Source organism: Mustelus asterias, chromosome 14 (genome assembly GCF_964213995.1).
Source record: "Mustelus asterias chromosome 14, sMusAst1.hap1.1, whole genome shotgun sequence".
NCBI lineage: Eukaryota > Metazoa > Chordata > Chondrichthyes > Carcharhiniformes > Triakidae > Mustelus > Mustelus asterias.
This window is the reverse complement of record NC_135814.1, coordinates 73,784,889-73,799,214: the sequence shown is the minus strand read 5'-3', so window position 1 is coordinate 73,799,214 and position 14,326 is coordinate 73,784,889. Positions and strand designations below refer to the sequence as shown.

Genomic DNA, 14,326 nt, shown 5'->3' with positions numbered 1-14,326 from the left:
GGTGTGGGGAATCCCGTTTTGTGGGATGTGGATGGAGAATGCTCTGGGGGTTGATGGTCAGAGGGTGGTTGGTTTGGAGTGTCGGGGGTGGGGGTGTCCCATGCGTGGCTCAGTCTGGTTTTTTTAAATAGTTACGTTGAAGTTAGTTGTTTTATTCCTTCTAACTCTTATCAGAGTAACTATTGGTGTAAACTGACAGATCCATCCGACGTTCGCGATTTAAATCACTTTGTCAGATGGTTCCCAGTGCTGCTCAATTGTCCAGAGTAAGTTAGCACTTATGGACAGCTTACCTGGGAACCTTTGTGGGATTCCCCAGCACATCTCTGGGGTATTCCCCAATTCCAGCGCCTAAGAACCAGAGAGTTATGGGCCCCTGTTAAAAGTGTTCCCGGTATTATCAGCTCTGACGTTCTATGAAAAGTTTAATTTTCCTTTAATGTGCAAATTCAGCAAGTTTTTAAAATGATGGGGTTGCTAAGGGCAAGATCCCATTTGTGGAAAGCAAATGGCCAAAATTGACCAGCAAGTTTTGGGGTTTTCAACATATGTCTTGCAACATTTGCTTGCTTGCTAAGCAATTTATGCATTAATAATAAATAGCATGTGTCATTAACTTGCCTTGATTGTTCCAGGATAATTTGGCTGGTTTAACAAATTATAATATTTAAATATGATAATAATACTTGAATCAGGCCTCTCTTGTTCAATTGGTGGCTGCAGCCACAAAAACATATCCTAAAGTGTCCAGCAAATCATGGTGTGAATTGTGGGTAAACAGCTTCCAGAGGCAATATTTAAAGAGATCCACAGTCTGATCAAATTATGTCTCTGATTCGTTAGTGTGCAGGTTATTTAGGGCTAGGTTTCCAGATGTTTATCAAATGTTTCTCCATTAGTACTTTGGAAGATTGAGTTTTTGGAGATGAAAACTATTTCACAAACTTTATTTGTTCTGAAATGCTAAACATAGAAATGTTGCTGGGTTTCAAAATCAATCAAGTGGAAGGTAGCAAAGTTATGAATGAGGTGCAAAAAGAGACTGAAGGAGGCAAGGGCATAGAAGCCATTACATCATGCAGGCATTCAGGAGGAAAACACTATATCTGAACCTCACAGAGGAGCAGTGGATAAAATGGACCTGTTTCAACGGACTGTCACACCTCTTGTCACCTGTGGTAGCAAGAGTTGGAACTCATCATCAAGGCCTATGGCAGTGAAGTTCACAGTGGTTTATAACTTTATATGTGTATGTAAGGTGTTGATGTTTTGTATATTTTGTCTTCAGTGAAGTAGTGAAGATGAAAAGGAGATACGAAGTTGGTCTAGAAAAATTAGAATCGGCTGCATCTCAGGTAGCCACCATGCAGGCTGAACTGGAAGCCCTGCAGCCGGAACTGATAGTTGCCAGTTCAGCAGTGGATGAAATGATGATAATCATTGAAAAAGAGTCTATTGAGGTCTCAAGAACAGAGGAGATTGTGAAAGCTGATGAATTAATAGCAAATGAACAAGCCATGGCTGCAAAAGCAATTAAGGATGAATGTGATGCTGATCTTGCAAAAGCCTTACCAGTCCTGGAATCTGCACTTGCTGCCCTCGACACACTTACTACACAGGTAAGGAAAAAGTTGTTAATTTTTCTGACCTGTCTACATTAGAGACAAGTAATTATAATAGCAAGCTTATATCCTATAAGTGTAGATGGATCAACACAATTCAAAGTTTTGCAAATATTTGTGCAAGGAGTGATTTTTGGGTTGTTAAATAGTATGTTGAATTAAACTTATCCCACAGTGGATTAATCCCAAATACCACAACCTTGATTTTTACTTGGGATAGCAGTCATGCAAGTGGGGGCCAAAACAAGTGGAAAAAAGTCCTCTCTGAAGAAACAATCCCAGGTACACAGGTTTAGGAAGACTCGTAATCAGGGGAGGGGAAAGGCCAAGGCAGGGGATGTCTTATGCTCCTCTTTGCCCCACAAGAAGAATTTTAAAAAAGAAAATTACTTACCTCTGGGGTTTCTTCTCCCCCCTCACACTTTTTTTCTACTAAGATGGCATGGCATCGAAGCAGAATAGCTTTCCTACACTGGGCTAAATTTAATATAATAGGTCCAGATGATGTAATTGGAGATAAATCTGCATATTTGGAAAAAGTAAGTTTAAAAACAACCTATGGAGGAACTGTGAGAACTCAGCAGCTAAATTCCATGGGGCTGCATTTTGCACCGTGACCCCCTGCCCAATGCTGGATATTTGAAGGTGGGAGGCTCATAAAATAATGTGGGTTGGCTTTCCCACCCACCCTTGATCTATCTCTCATATTAAAGTAGGTGAAGAAAGTTTCAGGTAACCTGGCCACCCTTCGGCTTATTTAAGTCCATAAGTGACCACTTAACTGTTTCATGCTGTCTCCATCACTATTTTATGTGCAGGAGGGAAAGGTGGAAGCAAGGCTTCCATCAGGGCTGCTGTGAGCAAAAATGGGGAATACCTCCTTTAGGAAGTGTTTTACATGCCCATTGGAGGTTGCCCCCAACATTGTATCTCCATTTAATCTTACCCCCTCCCCCACCAGCTCCTCAAACCCCCACACAAAGCCCCACAACCTACTTGTTGGGGTCTATTATTAGGGTTGCCAATCCTCCAGGATTGTCTGCAGTCTCCAGGAATTGAAGATCAAGCTCCAGGACACTGTGTTCAGTATTGGAGAAAAATCATAGGAACTTTGAAAAGGTAGTTTTAAATAATGTATCTTTGAACATTTCTCTTTGTCAGATATAAAAGATTTAAAAATAAAAGGGGCTTGTAGACAATGTGAGAGGGAGGATACGCACGTGATGGAGAAGGGGAGTGCTCAGACCAAAGGGTTGAGATGTGGTTATTTTAACACAAGGAGTGTAGTGAACAAAATGGATGAGCTTAGAGCGTAGATCACTACTTGGAAGTGTGATGTGGTGGCCATTACAGAGACTTGGTTATCTCAGGGACAGGACTGGATACTTCAAGTGCCGGGTTTCAGATGTTTCAGGAGGGACAGGGAAGGAGGCAAAAGAGGTGGGGGAGTGGCACTTGATCAGGGATAGTGTCACGGCTGTAGAAAAGATGGACGCCACAGAGGGATTGTCTACGGAATCTCTGTGGGTGGAGGTTCGCAGCAGGAAGGGGTCAATAACTTTACTGGGTGTTTTCTATAGGCTGCCCAATAGTAGCAGGGATGTGGAGGAGCAGATTGGGAAGCTGATCCTGGAGAGATGTGATAATAACAGAGTGGTCATGATGGGAGATTTTAATTTCCCACATTTCGATTGGAATATCCCTAGGGTAAGGGGTTTAGATGGGGAGGAGTTTGTTAGGTATGTTCAGGAGGGCTTCCTGACACAGTATGTGGATAAGCCTACAAGAGGAGAGGCTGTACTTGATTTGGTATTAGGGAATGAACCTGGGCAGGTGTCAGATCTCAGTGGGAGAGCATTTTGGGGATAGTGATCATAACTCTATCTCCTTTACACTAGCATTGGAGAGAGATAGGATCAGTCAAGCTCGGAAAGTGTTTATCTGGAGTAAGGGCAATTATGAGGCTATGAGGCAGGAAATTAGAGGCATAAATTGGAAGGAGGTTTTCTCAGGGAACTGTACAGAAGAAATGTGGCAAATTTTCAAGGAAACTTTGTCCGGAGCTCTGCACAGCAACGTTCCGGTGCGACAGGGGAGTTATGGTAGGTTACAGGAACCATGGTGCACGAAAGCTGTAACGAACTTATTCAAGAAGAAAAGAAAAGTCTACAAAAGGTTCAGGGAGCTAGGTAATGTTAGAAATCTAGAAGAGTATACGACTAGTAGGAACGAACTTAAGAGGGAAATTAGAAGAGCAAGAAGGGGTCATGAGAAGGCCTTGGCAGACAGGATAAAGGAAAACCCCAAGGCATTCTACAAGTATGTTAAGAGCAAGAAGGTAAGATGTGAAGGAGTAGGACCTATCAAATGGGACGGTGGGAAAGTCTGTATAGAACCGGTAGAAATAGCAATGAATACTTTACTTCAGTATTCACAGTGGAAAAGGATCTTGGTAGTTGCAGTGCAGACTTGCAGTGGACTGAGCATGTGGACATTAGGAAAGAGGATGTGTTGGAGCTTTTGAAAAGCATAAAGTTAGATAAATCGCCGGGACTGGATGGGATGTACCCCAGGTTACTGTGGAAAGCGAGGGAAGAGATTGCTGAGCCTCTGGCGATGATCTTTGCATCATCAATGGAGACGGGAGAGGTTCTGGAGGATTGTGGATGTGGTTCCGTTATTCAAGAAAGGGAGAAGAGAGAGCCCGGGAAATTATAGACCAGTGAGTCTAATCTGTGGTTGGTAAGTTGATGAAGATCCTGAGAGGCAGGATTTATGAACATCTGGAGAGGAATAGTATGATCAGAAATAGCCAGCACAGCTTTGTCCAAGGCAGATCATGCCTTACGAGCCTAATTGAATTTTTTGAAGGTGTAAAAAGATGTAAAATTTTTTGAAGATGTAAGAAGGTAAAAAAAAAAATGGGCGGCATGGTAGCACAGTGGTTAGCACTGCTGCTTCACAGCTCCAGGGACCTGGGTTCGATTCCCGGCTTGGGTCACTGTCTGTGTGGAGTTTGCACATTCTCCTCGTGTCTGCGTGGGTTTCCTCCGGGTGCTCCGGTTTCCTCCCACAGTCCAAAGATGTGCGGGTTAGGTTGATTGGCCATGTTAAAATTGCCCCTTAGTGTCCTGAGATGCGTAGGTTAGAGGGATTTAGTGGGTAAAATATGTGGGGATATGGGAGTAGGGTCTGGGTGGGATTGTGGTCGGTGCAGACTCAATGGGCCGAATGGCCTCTTTCTGTACTGTAGGGTTTCTATGATTTCTATGTAACTAGACACATAGACGAGGGAAGAGCGGTAGATGTAGTTTATATGGATTTCAGCAAGGCGTTTGATAAGGTGCCCCATGCAAGGCTCATTGAGAAAGTGAAGGGGCATGGGATACAAGGGGACATTGCCTTGTGGATTCAGAGCTGGCTTGCCCACAGAAAGCAAAGAGTGGTTGTAGATGGGTCTTTTTCAGCATGGAGGTTGGTCACCAGTGGAGTGCCCCAGGGATCTGTTCTGGGACCCTTGCTCTTTGTGATTTTTATAAATGGCCTGGATGAGGAAGTGGAAGGGTGGGTTGGCAAGTTTGCTGATAGTGTAGAGGGATGTCAGCAGTTGCAATGAGACATAGATAAGATGCAAGACTGGGCGGAGGAGTGGCAGATGGACTTCAACCCAGATAAGTGTGTGGTGGTTCATTTTGGCAGGTCGAATAGGATGAAAGAATATAATAAGGGTAAGACGCTTGGCAGTGTGGGAGATCAGAAGGATCTTGGGGTCCGGGTTCATAAGACACTCAAAGCAGCGTCACAGGTGGAGGCTGTGGTTAAGAAGGCGTATGGAATACTGGCCTTCATCAACAATAGAGGAATTGAATTTAGAAATCGGGAGATAATGCTGCAGCTGTATAAGACCCTGGTCAGACCCCACCTGGAGTACTGTGCCCAGTTCTGGTCACCTCATTACAGAAAGGATGTGGAAGCCATAGAAAGGGTGCAGAGGAGATTTACAAGGATGTTGCCTGGATTAGGTGGCATGTCTTATGAGGATAGGTTGAGAGCGCTAGGTCTTTTCTCCTTGGAGAGGCGAAGGATGAGAGGTGACCTGATAGTGATGTATAAGATGTTGAGAGGTATTGATAGAGTGGATTCGCAGAGGCTTTTGCCCAGGGCTGAAATGGTTGCCACAAGAGGTCACAGGTTTAGGGTGCTGGGGAGTAGGTACAGAGGAGATGTTAGGGGTAAGTTTTTCACTCAGAGGGTGGTGGGTGCGTGGAATCGGCTGCTGGTAGTGGTGGTGGAGGTGGATTCGATAAGGTCTTTTAAGAAACCTTTGGATAAGTTCATGGAAGTTAGTAAGATAGAGGCTTATAGGTAAGCCTAGTAGGTAGGGACATGTTCGGCGCAACTTGTGGGCCGAAGGGCCTGTTTGTGCTGTAGCCTTTCTATGTTCTAAAAGCATTGACAATGTGGGAGCAAAAGGCTGTTTGGCTGACAGTGAAGCAACATCCAATTGGGTAATGAGTCTTTATGCTTTCCAATTAGCATCAGAAGGTAGCATGCCACAAAAATAGATTTGTTGGCTGACAAACAGCTGGAGCATGGAGACAAGTCAGGTGAAAAGTCTCCAGGAAAATACTTAATCAAAGTTGGAACCCTATCTGCCAGCCAGGATCACCCAAATGCCCACAAACCTTTGTATCCGGGGTCCATCAGCCTTCTTCCTCATCAATTGCCTTTAGTCCCTGCCGTGGCCATTGCTCGATTCTGCTGCTGCTGGGACTATGGAGCTGCCAACCAATCTGCTGTCCCAGATAGGTGTGGAACTTCCACTCTATCACTGCGGGGCAGCTGGGTTTCGGGTGGGCAGGCTGACGATTGACATTTCATAGTAAGGAGTCTAACGACACCAGGTTAAAGTCCAACAGATTTATTTGGTAGCAAACGCCACTAGCTTTCGGAGACATTTCGGTCAGGGGGTTGGGGAATACAGCACTCTATGGATTCCAGCCCATGGTGATGGCTATTTACTTGGTTTCTACTAGGCCTACAAGGTTAAAATCACCCCTTAGATATCTGAGAATACTGGCCAAGTCTAATATCTGGGATCAGATGAAGTTGGCAATAAATAGTTCCGTGGTAACATAGAAGTACAGTGAGTACTGTTTGAAAAAAAGAGACATTACAGATGTTGAAGATTTTCATCTTCCCTCATCAGGACAGATGCAAAAATGCCAAATTTCAAAGGAAGCAACAATTTGTACTTCATCTGGATAGATGCAAGAATGTCAAATTTCAAAGGAAGAGACAATTTATACTACATTCTTGTTTGTCTTGAGTGAAAAGCTTCATAGTATGTCTCTTTTTTTTTCAGTAATACCCAAGTAGCTAATAGAATTGCGTTTCTCATGTACCAGGTCAATTTGAGACGATAGGGAGGATTAATATGTTGCAGAGATGAATTGGAATGGAATGTTGGAATATTTTCAATCATTTGTACAAATCGTACTCTGTGGCTGAACAGTCAATGTAAGTTCCATGAAAGGTGGAAATATTCCTCCATCAAGATGATATCCTCAACAGGGAAAGTTGGATGAGGGTGTGGGGGGCAGAGTCAAAGTCTATCCACGTCTAGCAGGAAAATGCAATCTGCAGTAATTTTGAATGTGACACATATCAAGGGTGTTTTTCAGTATAATTTTATACAATAATTAGTAGTGGGAAATAGATTGAATTTCACTGAAAATTACATTCTGTTTAGTTATGTATTGTATACACAATAAGTTGGTTTACAATTGCTTCATTGGAGCACTTATTAGTTCAGCATAATAAAGATATAAAAAATACCTTTGGAGTATGTGCATGATCGCAGAACTCAATGCATATAATGCTGATGATGAAGAAGATATACAATGAGAACTGTTGTTTAAACCCATTACTCAATACCCTCTGGCATACTATCATATGATTTGGATGGTGAACAGTTGCGCTCCAGTCCCCAAATTGTAAGGTCCTCTAAATGAAAGGACCAGTGATAAGAGATGCAGACCTGAATTTGTACCAATTACATTAAAGCTATTGTGATACAACACTGCTAATTTATTTTAGGATATTACTGTGATGAAGTCTATGAAGAGCCCCCCATCTGGAGTAAAACTAGTTATGGAAGCAATTTGCATTTTGAAAGGAATCAAGCCAGACAGAATTCCGGATCCAACTGGATCAGGTAAAAAGATTGAAGATTTCTGGGGCCCTGCCAAAAAAGTATTGGGTGACATGAAGCTTTTGCAGTCTCTCCACGAATATGACAAGGATAGTATTCCTTCAGCATATATAAATGTCATTAGGAATAAGTACATAACAAATCCAGAATTCATTCCAGAAAAGATTCGTAATGCTTCCACAGCAGCTGAGGGTCTCTGCAAATGGGTCATTGCAATCGACTCTTATGACAAGTAAGTTGTTATATTTGACTTGTAGAATATTTTAAACTATTTTTTCAGTTCACCAGTATTAATTTCATATTGCATGAAATGGATTTTTTTTCTCCAAACCCACCCACTTTTATTAGAGTAGCTAAAGTTGTGGCTCCCAAGAAAGAGAAGCTAGCACTGGCTGAAGGTGAATTGAAGATAGCAATGGATGGCCTAAGAAAGAAGCAAGCTGCACTTAAGGAAGTGCAAGATAAGTTGGAAAAACTGCAGGAGCAATTGGAAACTAATAAACAAAAAAAGGCAGACCTGGAAAATCAGGTAATTTAACACCATTTATTGTACAACTAATATTTGAAATTTTTCAAATGGATTCTATCTGTAATTTTGGGCATGTTCACCTGATAAATATGGCACTGGTTATAGATGTAAACATTCTTAAGGAAAGTTAAAGAAATCAGGTTGCTGATCTGGAGTCTGAAATGTAAAAGTGTTACACAGAATTACTTAGAAATTGCAACATGCAATTGGATTGTTTGGCTCAACTGAACCACATGTAATTTAACCCTCACATAGCCAGTATTCCTAACTTCATGAACCTGCCCTGTTATATCAAATTATTCTCTTTTCCTTCCACTAACTATCTTTTTCTTAAATGTTAACATGGGTGAGTGGAATCTTGTGGAAGCAGTGGGGGTCTTGGCCACTGGTTGGAGAGCTCGTGAGAGCCGCGTGATGTCGTATTTACTTTACAATGTTCCTGTGAAACATCTTGGTACCTTTAGTTCTATACAAATACTGTACAAGTTATTGATTAATACAAGACTCTTCTCTGCAATCTGACCTTGTAATTTAACCCTTTTTAGCTTTGTATAATTTTGACAAATCCACATTGCACCCCTCCAAGGCAGCATAACCTTTCTAAGGCCTGGTCCAGAACTGAGCACAGTACAAGATGGAGTCTAACCAGTGCTTTATACAATTGTTATATTCAGCCCTTTTGAGGTGAAGACCAACATTATATTAGCCTCTTAAATTAGTTTTGATACCTGTACACTAGATCTGTGATTTGGTGGACACTGCAGACCAAATTTTCACTCCTGAAATGGGTGAGCAGAATAATGAATTTTTCTGGTACACCGCACCCACCTGGAGGGTGAAAGGTGCCCCCAAAAATGAGATCTTTTTTCCCCCATTGGTCAGGGGTCTACAATTGTGTGCTGGCGTCAGGCCCACCTCTCCCAGAAACTGTTCAGGAACAGCCACCAAGTGTTCAGGTGGGCTGGTTAAAAGGACCACTTCTGTGCTGTAAGACTTAGATCCAATTGTTTGATTGAATAATATAGACCCTTTAGTCCTTGCACCCCCCTCATCCACACCTGATGTCATACTCATGTCAACCCATGGCTCTTCATATCTCCTGTTCCAACCCATGCCCCTTCACCCACCTTCCATGGCTTCCCACATGCTACAAAGAAAACTATGACCCTCTACTCATTCTATAACCCCTTTGCCTACTTAGTGTTAACTCATACCAACCCATGACTAGTCATTAATTCCCATGGCCCCTTATAGCCCCTTTCCAACTCATGCCAACCAGTGCAGCTTTATCCACCACTCTTTGCCTTTATATCCTTTATGCCAACTCGCCCAGTATCCATTATGGGTAGACCTCAGAAGCCATGCTGAAATTGAATAAAATAAAGTTCCACCTATCTAGTGCAGACTTCACTGTATAAAATACTCTAATTGATAAAAGCCCTTTCAATATATTTAGATATCTTCAAGTATTTAATCCCTTATAAAACAAATAATTGTATTCATAGCCCTACATCAAAGATAGGTAATCCCCTAATTACTTACTTATCAAACAATGAACTTGCAGCCTCTCACTATAATATGGTTGTGAACGCAGTCAAGCAATAATAATACGACACTGATAGTCCTTCGGGCTAAATCAATAAACACCTATTGAAACTGCAGGCACTGATTTTTTTTTTTAACTTGAAGACACGGCAGGATGTTTCTTTGTCAAAATTTAAAGGGCAGGAGATTTTAATAACTTAGCTCAAATTCTACAGAAATACTGGCCTTTTACAAGCATTTGCGTCTACTCTTAAAATCCTAAATTACACACTACCGGAAACATATGTCTCTAAACTAGGGGTCTGTTTGAACTCCTCAGAGTTCCCAGCCCCTTTTCTACTATTGACAAAAATATAGCTGGGGTCCCAAAGCCATTTTGGATAAGTCTCCATAACTGCACAAACCTGGACCTGTGTTGCAAAACTTTACTTTGTAAATTTTAAATGTGATTCTTACCTGTAAGTTAAACCTATCTTTGGAAACTTACCTTCTGTACTGTGAATGATTCATTTGCAACCGCTTCCAATTTTTCTCATGTGACACACAGGATATTTTTTATTAACACCATTGCCCATTCTATTCAAAGCTTATTTTTGCCATTTAAACTTTTTTAGGAGGTCTTGTGCCTCAGGAGGTTGCACCCCTGTCGCTGAACCAGAAACTTCAGTTTCAAGTCTGATTCCAAGATCTGTTGGCTGCAAAAAGAGTATTGATGATGTGGTTAAATAGGTTGATGATCAGCCTGCTAGTGCTTCCAACACTTCCCCACTTTCCAAAGAGAAAACGCATGTGTGCGAAGATGAGAAACAAGCTTTTCATTCCAATTTAAAATTGTTTTTTTACTCATTTTGGTCACGTTATTAAATTAAATACAACCAACGGGTTGCACAGTGGTTAACACTGCTGCCTCACAGCACCAGGGACCTGGGTTTGATCCCGGCCTTGGGTGACTGTCAGGAGTTTGCACTTTCTCCACTTGTCTGGGTCTCCTGTTTCCTCCCACAGTCCAAAGATGTGCCGGATAGGTGGATTAGCCATGCTCAATTGCCTTTTAGGGGGCGGCACGGTGGTACAGTGGTTAGCACTGCTGCCCCACAGCACCAGGGACCTGGGTTCAATTCCATGCTTCGGTCACTGTCTGTGTGGAGTCTGCACGTTCTCACCGTGTCTGCGTGGGTTTCATACGGGGTGCTCTGGTTTCCTCCCACAGTCCAAAAACTGCGCTGGCTAGGTGCATTGGCCATGCTAAATTCTCCCTCAGTGTACCCGAACAGGTGCTGGAGTGTGGCGACTAGGGGATTTTCACAGTAACTTCATTGCACTGTTAATGTAAGCCTATTTGTGACTCATAAATAAAGTTTACTTTACTTTAGTATCCCGAAGATGTTTGGGTTTGGTGGATTAGCCATGGTAAATGAGTGGGGTTTCAGGGATTGGACAGATGGGTGGGCCTTGGTGGGATGCTCTTCTAGACCCGATGGGCTGAATGGTCTCCTCTGCACTGTAGGGATTCTATGCTTCTATTAATCAATACGTTTTAATAGATCAAGAAATAAACCAAGTTCTCAAATTTTTGTTGAATTGTGATAGTGAAGGTTGCTTACCTTCTAGGTTGATTTGTGCAGTAAAAAGCTGGATCGAGCAGAACAGCTCATTGGTGGCCTTGGCGGTGAGAAGACTCGCTGGAGTGATACTGCCACAAATTTAGGAGTACAGTACACTAACTTGACAGGTGACATCCTGATTTCTTCTGGAATTGTGGCATATCTTGGGGCCTTCACATCAACCTATAGACAGGTAATCTAAAAATTTAAAGTAGATTAAATATGTGGAATTTTTCACCAATCTTTCTATGTACTTTATAATACAATATTTTTATAATATAACTATTTTCAATAGAATTGATATAACGATGGCAACATTTATCCTGAATGCAAATTTTGATTTTAATATTAACCATAGCTTAGAATAGTCAATATTCAGGGGTACCTATGAGCAATGTTTGCTAGGGGGTTTAAAATCATGTGATTTAGGTGGCTGTGTAATTTATCAGTGTTTATTCCATCACAGCACTCAGTCATCTATATAAAATGTGTATTCTTGGCTGCAGATGTGTACTGTTCTTAGAGTATACTTAAAATACTTCACAGAAATATTCAGTGATTACTAAATAATTTACTTTCATACTTTCTGTTTCTTTCCTGCTTCAAATTACTAAGGAAGCTTTATGTCAGATGTTTTGAAACAGTCTTTATTTATCAGGCCTTTGTATCTTCTGTACAACTTGCCTATCCGGAACGTTCAGGACCAAGAATAGGCTTACAAACGGGCGGGCCTTCACCCGCAATAGGAGGTATTGCACTTGAAACATGTCCAGGCTAAACAGAGATGACGAGGTTTGGATCTGGGACTTGGAAAGTGAAGGTGTCATTGTCTGGATTGATGCTGATCAACCAACATCATATCTGATACATACCTCAGAAGTCATGATCAAGTGGTACAGGAGGAGACTTTTGCACATCCCTCGAGACGAACCTCCTACTGAACATTTAAGCAAATCAGATGGAGACAACTAAGTGCTGGAAACGCCAGATACTACGATTACACCTCCAAACCAGTAAGGTTGCCCAAAGCAACTGATCCTACACTCCTCTAAATGTGACCAGAATGAGATCTGGAAGGATTGTCAAGGTTCCAGACCTTCTGAATTTATAAAGTCAGAGACTTGAGTGGTGGAGAAGGGATAGCACACATAATGAAAGACAGTACTGTAAATGTGTTGGGTAGAGACTTTGGGGAGGGGGAGGGCGTGTAGTACAAGGGAATTTGACATGACATAAGGGTTAATGGGGCTCTGAAGAATAATATCACCAAGATATGTGAGTTGGGGGGGTGGGGTTAGTGGAGTAAAATGTGGGGTTACGGGGATAGGTGAGATGCTCTATCAGCGAGTCGATGGGCCAAATAGCTCCTTCTGCATTGTAGGGGTTCTATGAATGACAAGGAACCTGGGTCAGTCAGAGAATATGCAGAGACCTGTGGAGAGATGAGCATGAAGTTGGTTCCTAGTTTGGGATATTATACATGTGTGTTTGTGTATGTTATCAATAAACAGTGCTGTTCAACTTTACAAGCCTCTGAACCTCTTAGTGAGACCTGCTGAACAAACCCTTATAAACATTCTGTGTACTTCAAATATAATGGCATACTTCTGGTACATGAAGCACTATGGTTGATATAGGTTTAGATAATAGATAGTTGAAGGGTTTTACCTTTTTTCAGTAATATCAGTGACAATGGACAAGCAAATGCAACACCTAAACCTGCTTTAAATTGGCAATTTAGCAATGTACTAATGACCAAATAACCTATTTCTATAATGTTGGTTATGAGATAAATATTGATCAGTACACTAGAGAGAACTCACTCTCCCCTTTGAAGTCATGGCTATGGGATCTTTTTTCACACAGCTGTGAGGGTAGGAGGGGGCTCAAATTAAAGTCTGATGTGAAAGATTGTACCTCTGGCAGTGCAGCAGTCCCTTGTTACTGGCACTGAGTGAGAACCTAGATTATGATCTCAGTTGTCCCCAATAGGGATCAATGTTCTAACTTGAGCTGTCACCTGACTGAAGGAATTCCCTAGTTTTGAGATGTTGGGTAGAATATAAAATCCCTATAGTGGAGAAGAAGGCCATTTGGCCTATCGAGTCTGCACTGACCACAATCTCACCCAGGTGCTATCTCCTTAAACCCCACGTATTTAGCATGGCTAATCAACCTAACCCGCACATCTTTGTGTGGGAGGAAACCAGAGCACCCAGAGGAAACCCACGCGGACACAATGTGCAAACTCCACACAGACAGTGACCCAGCCAGAAATCGAACCCAGGTCCCAACAACACTTCCAGCTGGCAACAATGAATCAGGCTGTAACATTGGCTCTTGGGATGATTCATATCCATACAAATGGTTCATATATTTCCTCAAAATCCTGTCTTGCGCATTCATTTCCTGTCTGGCCACAGTTCCTGGAACTCAGTTTGGGCCACTTCCAAAGTTTTTCACAAGGACTGGGTCATCTATTTCAAATGATCTAGCATCTTTAATCGAGTCATGGTTCTTCTTTTGGTTGCACAGTCTACTCTCTGCCCTCCCTGCTAAATTTGGGAATGCTGGGTTTAGCCTGGCTTTTAGACAACAACCCATCAATGACCTATACAAGAAATCCAGATACGATCTACGGAGAACCATCAAAGATGTCAAGAGACAGTACCGGACCAAGCTAGAATCTCAGGCTAGCCACATGGACTCCCACTGACTATGGCATGGTCTTAAAGACATACCAGGCTACAAATGAAGGCATGTAGAATCGCTAGCACCAATGCACCCCTCCCTGATGAGCTCAAGGTATTCT

At 42.2% G+C, this 14,326-nt stretch overlaps 1 protein-coding gene across 1 annotated transcript in view; it reads left to right on the top strand.

Annotated features, from left to right (window-relative positions):
• dnah7 (dynein, axonemal, heavy chain 7) overlaps positions 1-14,326 on the top strand; it is a 468,798-nt gene that overhangs the window by 293,365 nt on the left and 161,107 nt on the right. Inside the window, exons 42-45 of the mRNA XM_078228625.1 lie at positions 1,289-1,619; positions 7,722-8,068; positions 8,185-8,365; positions 11,522-11,707. Of these exons, the coding sequence (XP_078084751.1) occupies positions 1,289-1,619; positions 7,722-8,068; positions 8,185-8,365; positions 11,522-11,707 (1,045 nt within the window). The remainder of the gene's footprint in view (positions 1-1,288; positions 1,620-7,721; positions 8,069-8,184; positions 8,366-11,521; positions 11,708-14,326) is intronic.